Raw genomic sequence first — 23,897 nt, 5'->3', positions numbered from 1 at the left:
TTATTGCTTTTTAATTTAATTTTTAATTTATATATATACTGGTAAGCACTTTCAATTCTTTTCCTTGTGAATATCATGCAAATAGAGTTGAAGGGTGTTACATAAGTTTATTATCCATATGGTTCAACATAACCGAGTTAATAATAATCATACGAAGCATACGTGTAATAACAAGTGTAATGATGTGATTTTGGGGAATGACGTCATAACATGGCATTGCTTCTCCAGTCCTAGCTCAGACTGTGCATTTGAAATATGACGTGATTTAGTCGTCTCCTAGTAACTGTTGTACTGAAACATTTTGAATTGGGTCTTGTTATTCATAAAGAAAACAACAATAATAATATGGATAATAAAGAAATTATTACACTTGCGTGTGAGTCGTACTGGTTTTACAAAACTCGTGTCAGGATTCATGTATTATCCTCGTTTTGTAAAACCAGTACGACACACAAGCTTGTATAATAATCTCTATTTATTACACTGCAGTGGATGAGACACCCATGTCATATTTATTGTTTCTTCATATTGTACAATATGCCTTTTGAGAGGTCATGACCTCTGATCAGGTGATCAACTGTGTCACACAGAACAACTCCACACAGATCTTCATGTAAAAAGTGTGAACATGGTTTTTTCTATTCATACTATTAAATTGGAAAAATACTTGCTGGCAATTCCTAAAATTTAACAAAATATATTTTTTAATAATTTTGTTTAGCCTTGAATATGTTTATAATATTGTTTGTGCAAACTTCATTGATAGATGTGTGGCACAGGAATGCAGTTTCATTGATAAATAGCTAAATGAAAAGACCACAACATGATTTTTGTTTGTTTTGTTTAACGCCACCACTAGAGCACATTAATTTCTTAATCATCAGCTATTGGATGTCAAACATTTGGTAATTGTGACATATAGTCTTCGAAATGAAACCCTCTACACTTTTTCATTAGTAGCAAGGGATGTTTTATATGCACCATCCCACAGACAGTATAGCATATACCACAGCCTTTGATATACCAGTCGTAGACCACAACATGATGACATTTAGCAAAATGACAGTTGGTAAGAGATGTAATGTTCCCGGTCTTTAATCTGTGCATTTTCATATCTTGTGTAGTTATTTTGGACGTCATTCTGTGCAGATTTTGTTTATTAATGTGCAGTGTAATAAATAAAATACTATACTCGTTCCTGTGTCAGACCGTTTATATTACAACTCATATACATAACTGAGCACTGGCGTAGGAAGCATGGGGGGCATGTGTACCCCCCACTTTTCATGATCCAGTAGTAGCAGCAATGGTTCATATATCTGTGTCTGTGTGTGTGTGTGTGTCCCTCACTTTTTGGCACCTTCCTATGTCACTGCTGAGGAAGTGATGTACGATTGAAAACACTCATAATATAAACATACGGGATCCCTTTTAGTATTCTCTATATAATGAAAATGAAAAGAAAAGGGAGCATGACTTTAAAATGTTAAACTCTGGGGTCATGTGACAAATGCTAAAGTTAAAGTTTGTTTTGTTTAACAACACCATTAGAGTTACATTCGGCTATTGGAAGTCAAACATTTAGTAATTCTGATACCCATTATATTTTTCCATTAGTAGTAAGTAGTAGGAAGGGATCTTTCTAACAGACAGAACCGCTCATACCATACTCTTTGATATACCAGTCGTGGTTGGGACAGGAAAAAAACACAATCAGAGAATGGGTCCACTGAGGTGATTCGATCCTACAACCAGAGCACCTACTGACTGAGCACCTACTGACTAAGGTGGATCCTATCCCAAAAGAAAAAAGAATACTACACAAAACAGAATTTTAAAATCCCACCCATCCCTACCCCACAGCCTAGCGAGAGACAATAAATCAATAGTATTTTTGATTGACCGGAAAAGAAATGTCATTCACACACATAACTGTTTACTCAAGGGAGACAATTTGAGGCATTAATCAGGTTCCTGTACACCTATAGGTTATTTGCCGATCATGTGGCATAACACACCAAATTGATTTAGCCTGTATAGCAAATATTAAGGCAATTTGAAGCGATCATCTGCTGAGAGAAAAACTAATCAACTGGAGAGAATGCGTTGTGTCAAATATCTTACGAGCAGAGCATCACATTTCTCATCTGACCAAAACACATGTACATCGATCAGTGTATTCTGGGATATCCCAGAAGAAAGGAAAGGAATATTTGTTTGATAACATCTCAGCATATTTTAAACTACAAATGTCTATCACATGGTTATTTTGACATATTGTCGAGAGTTAAAAAAGTTTCTATTGTTTAACAATACCACTAGAAACATTGATTAATTACTACTGCCTACTGGATGTCAATCATTTGGTAATATTGACACTTGGTTACCACTCACAGCAAGGAATGTTTTATTTGTATTTTCTTATAGACATGACAGCACATACCACAGCTTTTGCTACACCACTCGTGAGGAACTTGTTGGGATGGGAAAACCCCCCACTTTCCTCATAGACAAGACAGTACATACCACAGTCTTTGGGGTATCAGTCATGGGGCACTAGCTGGGATAAAAAAAAAAACACTTTGTTCAAAGACATGACAGCACATACCACAGCTTTTGATACACCAGTCATGAGGCAGTTGTTGGGATGTGAAAAAACCATCCACTTTTGGGGTATCTGTTGGGCGGGACGTAGCCCAGTGGTACAGAGCTTGCTCGATGCACGGTCGTTCTGGGATCGATCCTCGTCGGTGGGCCCATTTCTCGTTCCAGCCAGTGCACCATGCCTGGTATATCAAAGGCTGTGGTATGTACTACCCTGTCTGTGGGATGGTGCATATAAAAGATCCCTTGCTGCTAATCGAAAAGAGTAGTCCATGAAGTGGCGACAGCAGGTTTCCTCTCTAAATATCTGTGTGGTCCTTAACCATGTCTGACGTCATATAACCGTAAATACAATCTGTTGAGTGCGTCGTTAAATAAAATATTTCTTTCCTTCATACACAATCAAACCTGGACTTTATTTTGTATTTGTGCAAAAAAAAAAGAAGAAAAAAAAAGAGAAGAAAAAAAAGAGAAGAAGATTAATAATTACAACAAATTAAAATTACCCAGGGCTGATTTAGCTATGCTTTGAATAATTGTGCCCAGATGTTTAAGTATTGTAAATACTTTTAGTTGCACACATTGTGCAGTAGTTGAATTGGGGAAAAGCCAGAGTCCATGGAGTACAATCAATCCCACAAACCATCGTACCTCAGGCGAGTGCTCTACCACTGAGCTACATCCTGTTCCAAGTCTCATATAAAACTGTATTTAGCAACCACCTCTTGACCCGTCTAATGACCATCATTCTAAACTGGTTTCTTTTTATTGGAGAACAACTGACACACTGATGCCAATGAACTAGCACCGGCCTCAGTGGAGTTGTGGTTAAGCTATCAGACATAATATTGGTAGGTACAGGGTTCGCAGCCCAGTATCAGCTTCCGTCCACAGCGAGTTTTAACGACTCAGTAGGTAAGTGCAAGGCCATTACACCCTCTTCTCTCTCACTAACCACTAACAACCAGCCACTAATCCTCTGTCCTGAACATACATCCCAGATAGCTGAGGTGTGTGCCCAGGACAGCATGCCTGAACCATAATTGGATATAAGCATGAAAGTAACTTGAAATGAATTAATATTTTATTTCATTTCAACTTATTTTCATGCTTACATCCAATTAAGGTTCAAGAACACTGTCCTGGGCACACACCTCAGCTATCTGTCTAGGACAGTGGGTCCAATGAAGTCAAGTTATGTATGAAAGGAATGAATATTTCACAACTGCAAAACTAGAAAACTGCATGTACATTTAAAATCATTACATGTGTACACTCATTGCACATATTATTTTAATGGTCGATTCCATTGTCTACTTACTTGTTCCTCTGTGAGAGAAGACAGGTGATTGGCTGCTGACCAGGCGTCCACCTTTGGAGTGAAGTGATTGATTATAGCCCTGGAGAGAACAATTTCATTCAAACAGTTCTTAAACATGTACATGTAAAGTTACATCTATGAATTAAAGGTATGTATATGCACAGCTAAACCTATAAATTAAGTTCAACAGCAGGCACAGGTGTATGGGGAGGGTTGTAGGTCGAAATAATCTCTGCTTCAAGCAAATGTTCTTTTTTCAATTTATTTTCTGGAGAAGCATAACACACACCCCCTTAAAAATTGTGCTCACTGGCCTAGACACCCTGAATAATTTCTTACATACCGGTACATGTCTGCACAGTTGTTATACCTGTACATGTATATATGTATAGTTAAATATATAAATTAAATTCAAGTCTTTATATCTGTACATTTATGTATAGTTAAATATATAAATTAAATTCAAGTCTTTATATCTGTACATGTATGTATAGTTAAATATATAAATTAAATTCCACAGTTTTATACCTGTACATGTATGTATAGATAAATAGATAAATTAAATTCAAGTCGTTATTATATCTGTACATGCATGTATACATGTACATGTACATAAAATACATAAACTGAATTAGTGAATTAAATAATGACCCAACTCAGCATATTTAAGATATTCATGTTTTCATGTAATAAACTTTCTAATTATTGGCAATAATCTCTAAACTCCACATAAAGGTGTTTTTCATACATGTAAAGAATTTCTTTTAATGATTTCCTGCAAAATTTTATACAGTAAAATTGGATCCTTGTTCAATTTACAGACTCCATTCAATTAAACAAGCATTCTTAGAATTCCACGTCTCACCCGATATACATGTTGTAAGGCAACTGGTGAAACAGACCAAAGAAAAGAAAGGAATATTATGTTTAACAACACCCCAGCACATTTTAAACTACAGCTATTTGGTGTCTAACATATGGTTATTGTGACATATGGCTGAGAGAGAAAGGGAGGAAACCTGCAGCTTTCCAAAGAGGCTACTTGTACAAAATAAGCAGCAAGGATCTTTTATATACATTTTTCTATAGACAGGACATGTACCACAGCCGTTGATATACTAGTCATGGGGTACAGGTTGGAATGCAGGGACAGATCCAGGAAATGTACCACAGCCGTTGATATACTAGTCATGGGTACAGGTTGGGATGCAGGGACAGATCCAGGAAAGGTACCACAGCCGTTGATATACTAGTCATGGGGTACAGGTTGGGATGCAGGGACAGATCCAGGAAATGTACCACAGCCGTTGATATACTAGTCATGGGGTACAGGTTGGGATGCAGGGACAGATCCAGGAAATGTACCACAGCCGTTGATATACTAGTCATGGGGTACAGGTTGGGATGCAGGGACAGATCCAGGAAATGTACCACAGCCGTTGATATACTAGTCATGGGTACAGGTTGGGATGCAGGGACAGATCCAGGAAATGTACCACAGCCGTTGATATACTAGTCATGGGGTACAGGTTGGGATGCAGGGACAGATCAGGACACAGGAAATGTACCACAGCCGTTGATATACTAGTCATGGGGTACAGGTTGGGATGCAGGGACAGATCCAGGAAATGTACCACAGCCGTTGATATACTAGTCATGGGGTACAGGTTGGGATGCAGGGACAGATCCAGGAAATGTACCACAGCCGTTGATATACTAGTCATGGGGTACAGGTTGGGATGCAGGGACAGATCCAGGAAATGTACCACAGCCGTTGATATACTAGTCATGGGGTACAGGTTGGGATGCAGGGACAGATCCAGGAAATGTACCACAGCCGTTGATATACTAGTCATGGGGTACAGGTTGGGATGCAGGAACAGATCCAGGAAATGTACCACAGCCGTTGATATACTAGTCATGGGGTACAGGTTGGGATGCAGGGACGGATCCAGGAAATGTACCACAGCCGTTGATATACTAGTCATGGGGTACAGGTTGGGATGCAGGGACGGATCCAGGACATGTACCACAGCCGTTGATATACTAGTCATGGGGTACAGGTTGGGATGCAGGGACGGATCCAGGAAATGTACCACAGCCGTTGATATACTAGTCATGGGGTACAGGTTGGGATGCAGGGACGGATCCAGGAAATGTACCACAGCCGTTGATATACTAGTCATGGGGTACAGGTTGGGATGCAGGGACAGATCCAGGACATGTACCACAGCCGTTGATATACTAGTCATGGGGTACAGGTTCGGATGCAGGGACAGATCCAGGAAATGTACCACAGCCGTTGATATACTAGTCATGGGGTACAGGTTGGGATGCAGGGACAGATCCAGGAAATGTACCACAGCCGTTGATATACTAGTCATGGGGTACAGGTTGGGATGCAGGGACAGATCCAGGACATGTACCACAGCCGTTGATATACTAGTCATGGGGTACAGGTTTGGATGCAGGGACAGATCCAGGAAATGTACCACAGCCGTTGATATACTAGTCATGGGGTACAGGTTGGGATGCAGGGACAGATCCAGGACATGTACCACAGCCGTTGATATACTAGTCATGGGGTACAGGTTGGGATGCAGGGACAGATCCAGGACATGTACCACAGCCGTTGATATACTAGTCATGGGGTACAGGTTGGGATGCAGGGACAGATCCAGGAAATGTACCACAGCCGTTGATATACTAGTCATGGGGTACAGGTTGGGATGCAGGGACAGATCCAGGAAATGTACCACAGCCGTTGATATACTAGTCATGGGGTACAGGTTGGGATGCAGGGACAGATCCAGGAAATGTACCACAGCCGTTGATATACTAGTCATGGGGTACAGGTTGGGATGCAGGGACAGATCCAGGAAATGTACCACAGCCGTTGATATACTAGTCATGGGGTACAGGTTGGGATGCAGGGACAGATCCAGGAAATGTTTTGGGAGGGGTCTAAGGAAAAGGGGCACATGAACCAACTTGTGAAAAGTGCAATCCAATGATTTGTTTTTAATAAAATGCCAAAGAAAACGAGGTACATGAATATATTTAGAGGGGCCAGGTCTCCTGGTCCCCCTGGATTCAGCTCTGGGACTAGAAGAAGCCTGAATCCACTGATGGTGAACGATCCTATGACCCACCACACATCAAACAAGTGCTCTATTATAGATAGCTAGATCCCACCCCTGAAACAGACCAGAAACCTAGTCTGTTTCTGTACTACAACCACCTGTCTATTATAGATAGCTACATCCCACCCCTGAAACAGACCAGAAACCTAGTCTGTTTGTGTACTACAACCACCTGTCTATTATAGATAGCTACATCCCACCCCTGAAACAGACCAGAAACCTAGTCTGTTTGTGTACTACAACCACCTGTCTAATATAGATAGCTACATCCCACCCCTGAAACAGACCAGAAACCTAGTCTGTTTGTGTACTACAACCACCTGTCTATTATAGATAGCTACATCCCACCCTTGAAACAGACCAGAAACCTAGTCTGTTTGTGTACTACAACCACCTGTCTATTATAGATAGCTACATCCCACCCCTGAAACAGACCAGAAACCTAGTCTGTTTGTGTACTACAACCACCTGTCTATTATAGATAGCTACATCCCACCCTTGAAACAGACCAGAAACCTAGTCTGTTTGTGTACTACAACCACGGCACCTGTCTATTAAGGATACTCCTGTTATGCCCTTTCTACTAGCAAATGCATGTACTACAAAGAATGAATGAACATTTAATAATAGCCCAGCTTAAAATTACATTGGCTCTTGGTACTGTAATAAGTTGGAAAACAAAAAAGTATGTTTTATGTTCTCTTATTGAGTCTTAGTCTTAACAGACAAGGACTGATCAATTTTGCTGAATTGGTAAAATTTCTTTCATCAATGACTTTAATGTTTTAATTCTGTTCCCAGTAACCAGCACTTCATGGTGAATAGCAAGACATCCAGGAACCAAGAAAAAAACAATTCATTGATCCTTAGGGGGGGTTTTTGAAGAAGAAAAAGCTGTAGGAGCAGTTATTTGAAATCAAAGGCTCTTGAGACAGTGACAAGTTAATTTGGCTGTGTCGCCATCCACTTAAAGACAAAAAACCTGACTGACTGGAAGCATTTGTATCAACATTTGAAGGAGTGGGATGTAGCTCAGTGTTCAGCACTTGAGTCTGAGATGCGATTGGTCGTAGGATCAATCTCCCTTGATGGATTCTGCCTTTTTGTCAACCCAACTAGTGTCAGATGATTAGTATATCAAAGACTGTGGTATGTACTGTTCTGTCTATGGGAAAGTGTAAATAAAAGATTTCTTGCTGCTTTAAATGGTTTGACTCATCTGATGTTTACTAAATGGTCGACTCACTTGATGTTTACTAAATGGTCGACTCACTTGATGTTTACTAAATGGTCGACTCACCTGATGTTTACTAAATGGTCGACTCACCTGATGTTTACTAAATGGTTGACTCACCTGATGTTTACTAAATGGTCGACTCACCTGATGTTTACTAAATGGTTGACTCACCTGATGTTTACTAAATGGTTTGATTCACCTGATGTTTTTAGTAAATGTTTGCTCACCTGATGTTTACTAAATGGTTGATTAACCTGGCTGCAGACTCTTTGTGTTCATTCTCATTAGATGTGTATCGTAAAGCTGTGAAAATAATAAATAAATGTAAACATGATCACATACAAGCTCACAATACATACAGATCTAGTAGAGCAAACCATAAGAGGGGAAAAGACAGAGAAATGGTCCAATGAGGCAATTCAGACCCAAACACCTGAGGTGAGCACACTACCGAGTCGGGGGTTGAAATACTGGAGTCCAGACCTGGGGGGTTTTCAGATCAACATTACCACAGGCTGGGAGATTTTTCTGCCTGTCATTCTATTAGAGCAGCTATTATTTGACATTTATATTCACATATTACTTTGAGGCAATCACGTTTTCTCTGGCACGTTTTGATTCTGGACAGTCAATTATTTGACATTTATATTCACATATTACTTTGAGGCAATCACGTTTTCTCTGGCAGGTTTTGATTCTGGACAGTCTCTGGCACGTTTTGATTCTGGACAGTCAATTATTTCACATTTATATTCACATATTACTTTGAGGCAATCACGTTTTCTCCGGCAGGTTTTGATTCTGGACAGTCAATTATTTGACATTTATATTCACATATTAGTTTGAGGCAATCACGTTTTCTCTGGCACGTTTTGATTCTGGACAGTCAATTATTTGACATTTATATTCACATATTAGTTTGAGGCAATCACGTTTTCTCTGGCACGTTTTGATTCTGGACAGTCAATTATTTGACATTTATATTCACATATTAGTTTGAGGCAATCACGTTTTCTCTGGCACGTTTTGATTTTGGACAGTCAATTATTTGACATTTATATTCACATATTAGTTTGAGGCAATCACGTTTTCTCTGGCACGTTTTGATTCTGGACAGTCAATTATTTGACATTTATATTCACATATTAGTTTGAGGCAATCACGTTTTCTCTGGCACGTTTTGATTCTGGACAGTCAATTATTTCACATTTATATTCACATATTAGTTTGAGGCAATCACGTTTGCTCCGGCAGGTTTTGATTCTGGATGGCTGAATTTGTATCTTACCAGACCAAATATCTGGCACGAATGTCAGCCCATTTCGAGCCCTGTGATCCAAAACTGTTATTGTGCACTCTAGAAGTGATTTATCTGCAGTGCCCTTATAATACAACGACAATGTATTAAAATAAAATCATACTGACCCATGGAGTACAAGTTGTCGAAAACTTGATGCATACGAACAACCTCATAGTAAAGCTCATCGTAACTGTTCGGGTTTGGAAGAAAGGTGTCGCCGTAGGTGATGAACAGATTGAATACATTCACAACCTGAAACAATTTATGCATTAGAACTTTCTATTTGTAAAAAACAACGGCCTCGGTGGCGCAGTGGTTAAGCAATCGGACTACAGGCTGGTAGGTACAGGGTTTGCAGCCCGGTACCGACTCCAACCCAGAGCAAGTTCTTACGGACTCAATGGGTAGGTGTAAGGCCATTACACCCACTTCTCTCTCACTAATCACTAACCAATTGTCCTGGACAGACAGCCCAGATAGCTGAGGTATGTGTGTCCAGGACAGCGTGCTTGAACCTTAATTGGATATAAGCACGAAAATAAGTTAAAATGAAATGTAAAAAACAAACAATTAATAAAACCTCTACTATAAAACCAAAATATCAATTTTAATGTTATAAATTCTTAGTTATAAAGATTTAAAGTGTTTAAATAAAATAAGATAAATATTTTATCAATAATGCACAAGTGGAAACAATAATCATTTTAATTATTAAAAATAAAGCAGCAAATGATCTTTTATGACTCACCTTAGACGACAAATGGAAGATGTTGTGTTTCTTTATTAGCTGTGTTTCATGAGACATGATAAACTTCAGCAGATTAATCAAAACTGCAACAAAACACAAACATCCTTGTTAACATACATGTAAAACATCACATAAATAATTTAAAAAAAACCCCATGTTATACAAAACTGAAACAAACTATAAACACCAATGATTACAATGTCTAATGTAATGTAAACAAACATTTTCAGAGTACTGTTAAAGCAATACATGTCTCCTGTCTGCCTAACAGATTTTCGTACACGATGATGAACAAAATGTTCCTTACTGGACTATTAGGTTTGCCATCAGTCTAATTTGTATTTGGGGGGGGGGGGAGAGAGAGGAGAGGTTGTTTCCATAATAAATATTAACAATGAAAGGCTGTAAGCCATTTACATGTAGCAGGGAACATTCTCATTTACAATTTTACATCAAGCTTTTCGAGACTGTCTAAACACTATGATATCATAAAACCATTGTAAGCTATGATGTCACTATGGCATGTGTGTAGTCACATCATAGTCTACAATGGTTTTACGATACTACAGCACTAAGATAGCTTCAAAAATCTGTAGCCAAGACTGCCAAGTTGTTGCATTTCTATTGCTCATAATTTGATTGAACAAAAAAAAACGTATGGTGAATTATTTTTAGTAACACAGTGCTGTAAGGAATTAAGAGTGTACGCTCACCTGTCCAGAGTTCTTTCCATGAGTACTGTATTCTCACTCGACATTTCTTCTGATAACACAACACCCGATGCACAATGCCCAGACATCGCCTGCACGTGACAAAATAGTGCTCTTCACAACATTCTTAAATGCACCGACACTAATTATATGGCAATATAAAATACTTTTTTAAACACTAAATTACATATTAAATACAACTTCATGCTTAATTAATAACTAGTTAAAATTAGTTTTTTTGTTAACAATACCATTAGAGCACATTGATTTATTAATCATCGGCTGTTTTCAGTCTCAGAGGAGAAACCTGCTACATTTTTTCATTAGTAGCACAAGGGATCTTTTATATGCGTCATCCCACAGACAGGATAGTACATACCACAGCCTTCAATATACCAGTTGTGGTGCACTAGCTGGAAAGAGAAATAGACCAATGGGCCCACCGACAGGGATCGATCCCAAAACAAAAAAAGCATCAAGCAAGCGCTTTACCACTGGGTTAAGCTTTAAAAATATAATGTATTTCTGGATTGTGGTATGGAGAAATTAATAAATTCAGGTTGCTAAGGCTAAACCTGATAGTTTTAAAAATACAATGTATTTCTGGATTGTGGTATGGAGAAATTAATAAACTCAGGTTGCTAAGGCTAAACCTGATAGCTTTAAAAATACAATGTATTTCTGGATTGTGGTATGGAGAAATTAATAAACTCAGGTTGCTACAGCTAAACCTGATAGCTTTAAAAATACAATGTATTTCTGGATTGTGGTATGGAGAAACTAATAAACTCAGGTTGCTAAGGCTAAACCTGATAGCTTTAAAAATACAATGTATTTCTGGATTGTGGTATGGAGAAATTAATAAACTCAAGTTGCTAAGGCTAAACCTGATAGCTTTAAAAATACAATGTATTTCTGGATTGTGGTATCGAGAAATTAATAAACTCAGGTTGCTAAGGCTAAACCTGACAGCTTTAAAAATACAATGTATTTCTGGATTGTGGTATCGAGAAATTAATAAACTCAGGTTGCTAAGGCTAAACCTGACAGCTTTAAAAATACAATGTATTTCTGGATTGTGGTATCGAGAAATTAATAAACTCAGGTTGCTAAGGCTAAACCTGACAGCTTTAAAAATACAATGTATTTCTGGATTGTGGTATCGAGAAATTTATAAACTCAGGTTGCTAAGGCTAAACCTGATAGCTTTAAAAATACAATGTATTTCTGGATTGTGGTATCGAGAAATTTATAAACTCAGGTTGCTAAGGCTAAACCTGATAGCTTTAAAAATACAATGTATTTCTGGATTGTGGTATCGAGAAATTAATAAACTCAGGTTGCTAAGGCTAAACCTGATAGCTTTAAAAATACAATGTATTTCTGGATTGTGGTATGGAGAAATTAATAAACTCAGGTTGCTAAGGCTAAACCTGATAGCTTTAAAAATACAATGTATTTCTGGATTGTAGTATGGAGAAATTAATAAACTCAGGAAGCTAATGCTAAACCTGATAGCTTTAAAAATACAATGTATTTCTGGATTGTGGTATCGAGAAATTAATAAACTCAGGTTGCTAAGGCTAAACCTGATAGCTTTAAAAATACAATGTATTTCTGGATTGTGGTATCGAGAAATTAATAAACTCAGGTTGCTAAGGCTAAACCTGATAGCTTTAAAAATACAATGTATTTCTGGATTGTGGAATGGAGAAACTAATAAACTCAGGTTGCTAAGGCTAAACCTGATAGTTTTAAAATATAATGAATATAATACAAAATTTAATTATTGAAGTAATAATGCACAGAGCTAACATTAGCGAAAATGATGTGGTTATAAAAAATGAAGCTATTTTCCAAAGGACAAAATCTGGTGATCACCTGATTTAACTAATAGTGAATGAATATTTGCATTATTATGCATCACGTAACTCATTGATGTTTACCTAAACAATAGTACAGACATTTTTATGGCTAAACAAAAAAATTCAGGCATCATGGTTCATACAGACCTGGTGAACAGAAATTCCAGTACTTTTGAAGTACTTTTCAAGTATATTTTTCAGTTTTTCAAGTAGTCTTTGGCACAATGTTACAAGCAGTTTAACACACACACATCACTAGTTAACTACAGCTGACAGTTTTTCAGCACACGACTGGTTACCTGTCTCGCTCATAAACCGGTTCAACTATTAGTAATGCACTGTTTCCAGTAGACAGCAGCCCAGTCTACTTTAATCTTCACACTGTGGTGCATATAGCAAGTGCAACAAGGACTTGTATGCCAGTCTATCTATATCGGCAGCAACACATATCACTTCCGGGTTTTGATTACGACAAATACCCGAGAAATACGTCAGCAAATACTTATTATTTTTTCCAGATTTTAATCAGTAAGAGAGACATTCTGCTTGTAAAAAAAACTCAAGTACATTTCGGCAATTTTCAAGTAGTTTTTAATGAAATTCCAGTACTTTTCCAGGACCTTTTCTGAATTTGCAAAATTCCAGTACTTTTCAAGTACTACGTCAAAATTCAAGGACTTTTCCAGGCCCGTGCGAACCCTGGGTATATATTGTTGAAACATGCCACTAAATTTAATTATAACATTTAACTGAAATTAATTTTGGTTCAAACTTGTAAGAACCAAAAAATAATTGTGGTCAAATCATAAATATTACAGAAGTCATTGTTACTCACAAATAGAGTTCCATCGGGAATGTCTTCATCATGTGGCTCATAATAAATTCAACCAGTAAATCTAAAAATAAAATCAAAAAAGAATGCTGAAAACTTGAATTGCTTTCCCTGTTCATGAATACTTCTCACCAATAGTATATCCCACTATTATAACTATACAGGGTTCTTACACTCGAAAAAACATCAAATTCAAGGACATTTCCAGGACTTTTCCAGGATATGAAATGTTCAATACATGCATGTTTTTATAACAAATTGTTGTCTGAATTTAGATAGGTTATGAGGACAACAAAAGTAAAGATGTGAAAAACAAAACCTACCAATTTTGTGGCCTAAATACCCAGGACATTTCCAAAACACAATAAAATGTAATGCTTTTTCCAGTACATTCCAGGCCTGGATTTTAAAATCACAAAATTCAAGGGCATTCCAGAATTTCGAGGACGCATAAGAACTGAATATCCCAACAGCCAATGAAATGGCTTAAAATTTTCCAGTGAGTCCTCTACGTCCTGTATTGGTCACATGACAGCTTCTTTCTTTTAATCTGGAACTCTTTTCTTCTGGGATATTCAGACCAGTCTATTTTAATAGGGGAAAATTTTATTGGTAGAATGCAAGTTTTGTTTTAAAAATTTTTTTAATTAGTTACTGTAGTGTAACAGCCAGAATAACCAAATATAAATTTTTTCAAATTTAATTTGTGCGAGTGCTTTAAGTTATATTTCTGACAAGAGGTAATTAAAAACTACCTAATAGGGAACAAATCAATGGTCTGGAAACTAGCATCTTTTCACCTTTAGTTTTTCTGTGGCGCATTGGCTGCAAAAGAAAAAGAAAAAAAACAATGAGTAAGTAAATGAAACTCACAATTAAACAAAGTCAAATAAAATTGATCAAACAAAAGCTAAAATAAGGAACTAAACAACAGTGTGGTCCATTACCAGTCAAAGATGGTTTTAAGTCACACCCACACGTTTCCTTGATATTATTAAGTAAGTTACATCTACGTCACTACAGTCTACATCAGGGTATATGTACATGTACATGTTTTCCAACTGTTTATGTTAAAAAAATTGACTAAGTTTCCTTTTGAGTGGTAGGAGTTTGGAATATTCACAATTTTAGATATTTTGGTTGTCATTTAAAATTGTACATGTCGCAGTGAAGAACCGACAGGACTAGCTCTGGCACTCACCAACAGGCAAATTTTATTATAATCTGGTGAATAAATTTCATGTAATAATTGTTATTTTATTAGAAAATAACTGTGTGATTGTAATTTTTAAAAGTTTAAATATTAAATAATTTTTCTGCTCACCCAGAGCTAGCACGCACACGCACACACACACACCACCCACGCACACGCATGCTCGCTCGCACGCACGCGCACACACACACACACTCACACACACGCATGCACGCACACACACCACCCACGCACACGCATGCTCGCTCGCACGCACGCACGCGCACACACACACCACCCACGCACACGCATGCTCGCTCGCATGCACGCGCACACACACGCATGCACGCACACACACACACACACACCACCCACGCTCGCACGCACGCGCACACACACACACACACACACGCATGCACGCACCACACACGCACGCTCGCTCGCACGCACGCGCACACACACTCACACACATGCACGCACACACGCACACGCACACACACACACACACACACACACACTTCATGGCTATGCAAGTGAATAATACTTAGCAAATGAACAATGAATTATGAATGGGTATCTGTCTACTATACTGAGTCTACAGAGCTCGGGTCTAGGTAGCACCTTCAATCACAGGCTGGGAAATCTGCCCTGGCTTTCCAGAGATCGAACTCTGGGGCGGACATGCTTGAAACCTCTGTGGTATATGAGCCTGGTAAAAACTTATGCAACGCAACGCTGGGAAATCTCAATCTTGGAGTAAGTCTTCCAATTTACAACCTTATAGTCAGGCCAAATAGCCAATGGGCCTTTGTGAAAAATGAAACTCAACTTTTAAGTATATTCATGTATTTATAAAATGGGGACCAAAATGCTACCAAACCCCTCTAGAAATAAGATAAATATTGATACCCAAGGTGATATGATATAGGCAGTTTCCACTGTAGATATAGTTTTACTTACCATCTTGTGAATGGGAATCCTGAACGTCATGTTTCCATCATGCATTAACGTATTGGCATACTGATCCTGTACCAAGACAAAACAACAAACCAATAACTAATGAAGGAAGGAAGGAAATATTTTATTTAATGATGCACTAAACACATTTTATTTACGGTCATATGGTGTCGGACATGTATTTAAGGACCACACAGATATTGAGGGAGGAAACCCACTGTCGCCACTTCATGGGCTACTCTTTTCGATTAGCAGCAAAGGATCTTTTATATGCACCATCCCATATACACGTACCAGTCGTGGTGCACTGGCTGGAGCGAGAAATAACTCAATGGACCCACTGACAGGGATCGATCCCAAACCGACTACACATCAAGCGAGCACTTTACCACTGGGCTACGTCTCGCCCCCAATAACCAATGACTGACTGAGTGAGTGAGTGAGTGAGTGAGCAAACAGACAGATGAACAAAGGAACAAACGAATGAATGCTTAATGACACCCCAGCATGAACAGTATATTGGCTATTTGACTATGAAATAAAAGTTATAATCTATCCTAGCTATGACACTGATATCTAAATAACATATTATCATACATTTTTCCTACACTTACTACAACTATATATGGAAGAAAAAATACACTGTTAGTTTACTAGCCAGTTTCCAAATCATGTGAACTGAAAACCAAGGGTACATTAGTGTTTTTTAGACTTGTCTCATAAGCAAAAGCAATTGACTTAAGTGAAAGATCACTTACTATGTACCCAAGTATAAAACCCAACACAAAGCCAAAATTCCAGCCATGATAGATTGTTAATTTATATGTCCTACAATGTACATGAATCTATTTAATTGTGATTATGGTTTTCTTTCAGCACTAAATATACTCTTCAAAAAAAGAAACTTGAAATTGGCAAAAATAATGCTATCAGATTATTTTTACAGAATCAAAGATATCATATAGACAATCAAGTAAGTGAGCGAATGGTGATGCAAAAACCCTATAAAACACGTTTGATTCGCATAAACGTAGCCATAGTCAACATTTGTACTGAAACGCAAAAGCGCAATCCTTAGTGAAGCACGTGCATCATGAAGTTCTGTAACTTTGCATGTCGAACCCTCCGTTGGTGGGGTATAAAAGGCCACATCACCAGTGATTCAAACCGACCGCATAACGACACTGTAGGTAATGAAATAATGCCAAGATTGATGTCAGCTCACTTTGGCGTCTCCAGACAGACCATCTCTGCTATATGGGTACAGTACAACACCACTCAAAGTGTTAATGACAGGCCAAGGTCAGGTCATCCCAGAGTAAACACCGCCGCTCAAGATCGATACATCTGGGTGTGTAATCATCGAAATCGAACCACAACAGCAACAACCACAGCGACACAAATCCCTGGACTTCGAAGAATTTCTGACCAGACAATTCGTAATCAGCTGAGGAAGGCAGCAATTTTCCCTAGAAAACCAGTGCGACGTAACGTTTTGATCCCATGTCATGGTGGAATGTTTCAGCATGACAATGCCAGACCACATGTTGGACTTGTTAGTGAGGAGTTTCTGCAGCACCACAACGTCCAGACATTACCTTGGCCTGCCCGTTTGCCAGATTTAAACCTAATAGAACATCTATGGGATGCACTGGATCAGCGTGTGCACCGGAGGAATCCACCACCCCAGACACTTCCGCAACTTCTTATGGCACTGTAGCATGAGTGGCAGAACATTCCACAACGTGTTATGCAATGTTTGACTGCTTCCATGTGTTACCGTTGTCAAGCTGTCATCAGGGCTCATGGTGGCAATAACTGATACTGACATTTTGCCTACCCCTATGTCACACATATGCATGTGTACATGTTTCAGGTGGATTTCCAGAGATACTGTTTCGGACATGTACAGAGTAATCCCCTTCTCATGGCATCTTGATCTTTGGTTGCTTGTATCCAGTTTTTTTTAATTAAACTTTAAAAATCAATGTCAAGTTTCTTTGTTTGAAGAAATGAATTTATAATTGTGTGAAAATGTATTGAGTACGTCAATGCTTTATTGCAAAATTTATCTTGAAACATTTTATCACATATAAAAATAGATAGATAGATAGATAACAGTTTAACGTGCTCATATATACCACTTGGGTTCGAACACACCCATCCTGTGTCCGATCTCTGATAAGATCGGTGGCCTGACTCGGGATGGGGGGGGGGGGGGGAGAGGGGGGCAGTAGAGTTGAAAATGGACAGAATTTTTAAATTAGCAATTAGTAAAAAAATTAACAGAATTTAAAAAAAAAGAAAAAAAAGTTACAAGCCAAAAATAAAAAGAATTGACTGCTCAACCGAATATTTATATAATTTGGAGCATTTTAGGACAGTCCAAATATAAATAAGAGAAAGAAGAGATGATCGGACTATTTAATAATATTTTTAAAAAAAAGAAGTCATTTTGACATAAAATTTTGAACGAAGGTCTAAAAGTTTAAAGTCCAATCTATATGTCCACATTAAGGCCATTAGGAAGGGGGGGGGGGTAAGTTGAAGGTGGGCGGAATTTATAAAAATAATGTACTTGTACAAGTCTGAAAGCTTGTTTTTGATTGGTTAATATAAGCTTGTCATGTAATGTCAATATTTAAGTTAAACTAATAGAATTACATCTTTCTTAGACAACCTGAAAGCTTGTTTTTGATTGGGTTAATATTAACTACAAATATAGTGCATAATATTCAATGTAAAACAATGAAACTGCAGACAATAATAGACTGCTATAATTTCATAGTCCATGATATTCTTAATCTAAACTCACCTCAGCAATACATGTCAGTATAACCATACACAGCTTCGCATTGTTGTAGCGTGTTGTATCTGAAAACGTACATATAGAAATAGAATTGGTTTATTTAACGACACACTCAAAACATTTTATTTACGGTTATATAATTAAATTTCTGTTACATTCATTACAACGTAACGTCATCCGATTGGTCCAGACGTAGCAACGGGAGTTTGTTCATTTTTCGATGAACGTAAAAATTACGTCGTCAGGGAACATCATATGTGATGACGTCATTTTATATGGGCAAGTTGTCTTAATGAGCGTTATTGTTTATGGATAAAAAATAATTCAAAATAAAGTATGACGTTTTAGTGTTATTATTCGCCTGTATGATTCAAATTTAATTATAAGTATTGTCTGTTATTTCTTTTACGTTCATCTGGGTATGAACAAAAAAAATCATCCGCAAACTTATGTGAGAATGGCTTCGCCAATTCACACAGTTTGCGGATGATTTTTTTTGTTCATACCCCGATGAACGTAAAAGAAACAACAGACAATCCTTAAATGGCGTCGGACATATGGTTAAGGACCACACTGATATTGTGGAGGAAACCCGCTGTCGCCACTTCATGGGCTACTCTTTTCGATTAGTAGCAAGGGATCTTTTATATGCACCATCCCATAGACAGGATAGCACATACCATGGCCTTTGATGAACCGAAAATAGCACAATGGGCCCACTGACAGGGATCAATCCCAAATCGACCTCGCATCAAGCGAGCACTTTACCACTTGGCTATGTGTAACCCCGGAAATATACAGAGAAGGTGAGATTATATCTTGAGTTTAAAAATACCAACATAAATATTTTTAGAAAGCTAAATATGAAAAGAACAAGTGAAAGAAATATTTATTGAAATACACCCCAGCACATTAAAATTATGGCTATTATATGCTAAAATGTGGTTATTGCAGAATCACAAGCTAAATAGCATATGAGATAACTGTTCATATCTATCTCTTGAATAATGACCTAAAATGCTGATGGAATTTCTTTTACCTTCTAGGCTTAGACTTTTTTTAACATTTATCAAAAACGTAATTCACTATTGTTTGGTATCTACGTTACCTTTTACAATATATATGAAGTATCAATAAAATTAATTTTAAAACATTTACCCGTTTTTAATATATTTGCAATAAAAAGTCGCGTTTTCCCCAAAACTTGCCTAAACGCCTGTCGACTCGAAGAGCCAAGTCACATGACCCCGTGACGTGCTAACCGGCATAACATGAAAGGTGATTCGCAGCCTTTCAAACATTTTACTGGGAAGGTGGAACACATGTATTTTTAAAATGCGAAAATTTTATTATACTGAATTGAATTGTATGGATGGAATATTCTTTTGGAGATAGTTTTCAAATGTAAAATATGGTGAACCATTGTTTAGTGTTTGGATGTATCAAAGCAGCCGTTTTTCTGAACTTTAAACAAACCGACAATCACAGGGTTTGCATGGAAGTGGTTCTTAAACTGAACCCATGTGTAATGGAAAGGACCATCATGATGGGATAGGATCTGCAGTAACCACTTCATCCCTGGGGATTACGACAATTATTTAAGGTGGTAGATAAATTTGACACCTATTTTTTTGGGGGGGGGGGGGGAGGCAGGGAGGGTACCAGAGCAGGGGCGGCAGTGTAAAATATAGTGGTATGACTCTTCTTTCAAATTCAGTTGAGGACATTTTCACAGATACAACAAATATAACCCACAAAAGTGTCTCTTTGAAAAGGGTTAGGCCATGCACCGTCCCTGCAGTGGCGTAGGGAGGGGGCCTATGGGAACCCACCCCCACCCCCATCAAACTGTTTTTTAAAAACTATTAAATTTTATAAAATCATATATACACATGTATATACATAGTGTGGGTTCCTCCTCCCTCCCCCAATCCCAATATAAAATCCTGCCTACACCAGTGGGAGGGTACCAAGCCTAGAACAATACAAAATATGGGGCTTGTATTTCATAAATAAATACGAAAATTTTGTGCGTGCGTGGGTGCACCTCGAACTTTGACCCAGTTAGACATTATTTGGTTTATTACTACCTCAAGACCACTGCTGATCTCAGAATATTTCATTTGAATGTAGTTTTTGTGCTTATATCTAATTTAGGTTCAAGCATGCAGCCCTGGGTACAAAGATCGGCTACCCTGGGCACAAATCTTGGCTGCCATGGGAACAAATGTTGGCTGTCCTGGACAGGAGTTAATGGTTAGTTGTTAGTGGTTTGTGAAAGAGACAATAGTGTATAGTGTCAGACCACCTACCCACTGAGCCGATAAACTCAATTGTGGATGGAAGTCGTTACTGGCATGTGAACACAGTACCTATCCAGCCTTCAAGTTGATCAACAAATTAGTGAGTAAATTAGGAGGATTCCATGCTCCCCCAAGTTCCAGATTTTTAATCACAAGCATGAGATTAAAAGATGAAATCCTCAAATATCTAGATTAAATTATTTTTAATATTAAAAAAATTGCCCAAATCACTGCCTGGTGTGTAATGGGAATGTTACCTTTAGTGTCCTGCATCATGATGGACTGTACTCTAGGAATGTGACGAGTAGGTTTGTGTAATGTTACCTTTAGTGTTCTGCATCATGATGGAGCTGTACTCTAGGAATGTGACGAGTAGATTGGTGTAATATTACCTTTAGTATCCTGTACCATGATGGAGCTGTACTCTACGAATGTGACGAGTAGGTTCGTGTAATGTTACCTTTAGAGCTGTACTCTAGGAATGTGACAAGCAGGTTCATGTAATGTTACCTTTAGTGTTCTGCATCACGATGGAGCTGTACTCTAGGAATGTGACGAGTAGATTGGTGTAATATTACCTTTAGAGCTGTACTCTAGGAATGTGACGAGTAGGTTCATGTAATGTTACCTTTAGTGTCCTGCATCACAATGGAGCTGTACTCTAGGAATGTGACGAGTAGGTTCGTGTAATGTTACCTTTAGTGTCCTGCATCTCGATGGAGCTGTACTCTAGGAATGTGATGAGTAGGTTCGTGTAATGTTACCTTTAGAGCTGTACTCTAGGAATGTGACAAGTAGGTTCATGTAATGTTACCTTTAGTGTCCTGCATCACGATGGAGCTGTACTCTAGGAATGTGACGAGTAGGTTCGTGTAATGTTACCTTTAGAGCTGTACTCTAGGAATGTGACAAGTAGGTTCGTGTAATGTTACCTTTAGTGTCCTGCATCACGATGGAGCTGTACTCTAGGAATGTGACGAGTAGGTTCGTGGGTTGGGTGACACTTGCAGGCTCACCACCTGCCCCTTCCGCTACAGCTGAAAGTTAAACAACACAGGCTTCAAGATCAAAGCTTGCCTCACCATATAATACCACCACTTATGAATGCAAAATACAAATACTTAGTTTTTAGTCTTGGCAATAAGCAAAATCAAGGTGAGCTAAAAATCATTTCCTGAAATGATGCAGCACAAGCAATCATATGAAGTTTCCAATAAAGTGTGGAAAGGAGCATGAGTTATCAATCGCCTCCCCTGGCAAAGACTGATATTATTAAACTCAAGCGTAGCCACTAAAACGGTAAATTTGCTACTGTAAAACCACCGATATACGTACGCAAATCGGAAAACACAGTAGGGTTATCCCTATTCTAATTAAACTGTTTGCTGGTTGATTTTAAATAGGAAATTGTCACATTTGTAGTAAGAATAAGCCTATAAACGTCACCAGAAGTGGAGAAATGTCACTGTAAATATGAAGCACAAAGTACCACGTTAACAAACACACATGATTAAAAATATCTTTGTTTATATCAAAATGTTATGTCCCACAAAAACATAAAGTGTGACATAACACCTCGATGTCGTACGATTGACATGCTACAATCTTACCGGAACATCAATCAAATGAGTTCATTGATACAGATTAACCTCAATTATGGATAATAAATAGGATATTACACTCAATATCATTTCATATCATGTTTATGCCCCTCATGAAATAATTCTCTATGTCACTCGCTAAAGCTCGTGACAATTGAAAATTGTTTCACTTGGGACATAAACATGCAATGAAATGGAAGCTTGTTTAACATCCTATGAGTACTCACTTTGAGCATCCAGCACTGGAGACGAGGTGGTCACTGGAGACACCGGGGGAGTTGTTGGAGCCGAAGTGGAGTGAGACTGGATGAGAGACAAAACAAAAAATGATATCACAAATAAAAAAAGAAGGAAATGTTTTTTATTTAATGGCACACTCAACATATTTATTTACAGTTATATGGCGTCGGACATATGGTTATGGACCACACAGATACTGAGAGAAGAAACCTGCTGTTGCTACTTCATAGGCTACTCTTTTCGATTAGTAGCAATGGGTCTTTTATATGCACAATCCCACAGACAGGATAACACATGCCTTTGATATACCAGTCGTGGTGTACTGGCAGGGGGCGAGAAATTGTTTGCAGCCACTGTAAGACGTCTTTAACTAACAGAGCCTTTTTGGTAACTAAAATTACATACTAAATACATTTTCTAGTTTAGAATGCCTGTGTCTATATCTGATGTGTTAAAGTTTGTTTTATTTAATGACACCACTAGAACACATTGATTTATTAATCATCGGCTATTGGATGTCAAACATTTGGTAATTTTTAGTAGCAAGGGATCTTTTATATGCACCATCCCACAGACAGGATGGCATATACCACAGCCTTTGATATACCAGTTATGGTGCACTGGCTGGACCGAGAAATAGCCCAATGGGCCCACTAATGGGGATCAATCCCAAACCAACAGCACATCAAGCGAGTGCTTTACCACTGGGCTATGTCCCGCCCCCATTTGATGTGTCCGGTCTTTTACTAATGTTTGTTTATACATATATGCTGATATTCTAAACAGGAAATATATCTTTATTATTACCCATATGGGCTCAAATATACGGGGTAATATTTTTTCGATCTCTGCAGTGTGCAGATTGCTTCTACAGCCACTGATTGGCAGTCTTAAAAATCACGTTTGGTTGGTTGCTTGACATGGACGGAACTTCACTTTCATTCATATAATGTTTCCATTCATGAGTCAGATTACACATACGATCTAGAAAGATTTACAGAAAAAAATTTACTCATTTGTTTTGTAAACATGAAA

At 38.1% G+C, this 23,897-nt stretch overlaps 1 protein-coding gene across 1 annotated transcript in view; it reads right to left on the bottom strand.

Moving 5' to 3' along the window:
- The window catches only part of LOC121384696 (armadillo-like helical domain-containing protein 3), a 67,346-nt gene that overhangs the window by 15,898 nt on the left and 27,551 nt on the right, over positions 1-23,897 (bottom strand). Inside the window, exons 15-25 of the mRNA XM_041515187.1 lie at positions 22,850-22,925; positions 21,954-22,058; positions 18,725-18,783; positions 15,913-15,978; positions 14,516-14,585; positions 13,764-13,824; positions 11,067-11,155; positions 10,354-10,436; positions 9,731-9,857; positions 8,533-8,608; positions 3,926-4,004 (exon numbers count right to left, since the gene is read on the bottom strand). Coding sequence (XP_041371121.1) covers positions 3,926-4,004; positions 8,533-8,608; positions 9,731-9,857; positions 10,354-10,436; positions 11,067-11,155; positions 13,764-13,824; positions 14,516-14,585; positions 15,913-15,978; positions 18,725-18,783; positions 21,954-22,058; positions 22,850-22,925 — 891 coding nt within the window. The remainder of the gene's footprint in view (positions 1-3,925; positions 4,005-8,532; positions 8,609-9,730; positions 9,858-10,353; positions 10,437-11,066; positions 11,156-13,763; positions 13,825-14,515; positions 14,586-15,912; positions 15,979-18,724; positions 18,784-21,953; positions 22,059-22,849; positions 22,926-23,897) is intronic.

This window comes from Gigantopelta aegis, chromosome 10, assembly GCF_016097555.1.
Source record: "Gigantopelta aegis isolate Gae_Host chromosome 10, Gae_host_genome, whole genome shotgun sequence".
NCBI lineage: Eukaryota > Metazoa > Mollusca > Gastropoda > Neomphalida > Peltospiridae > Gigantopelta > Gigantopelta aegis.
This window is presented reverse-complemented; position numbering and strand designations above follow the sequence as displayed.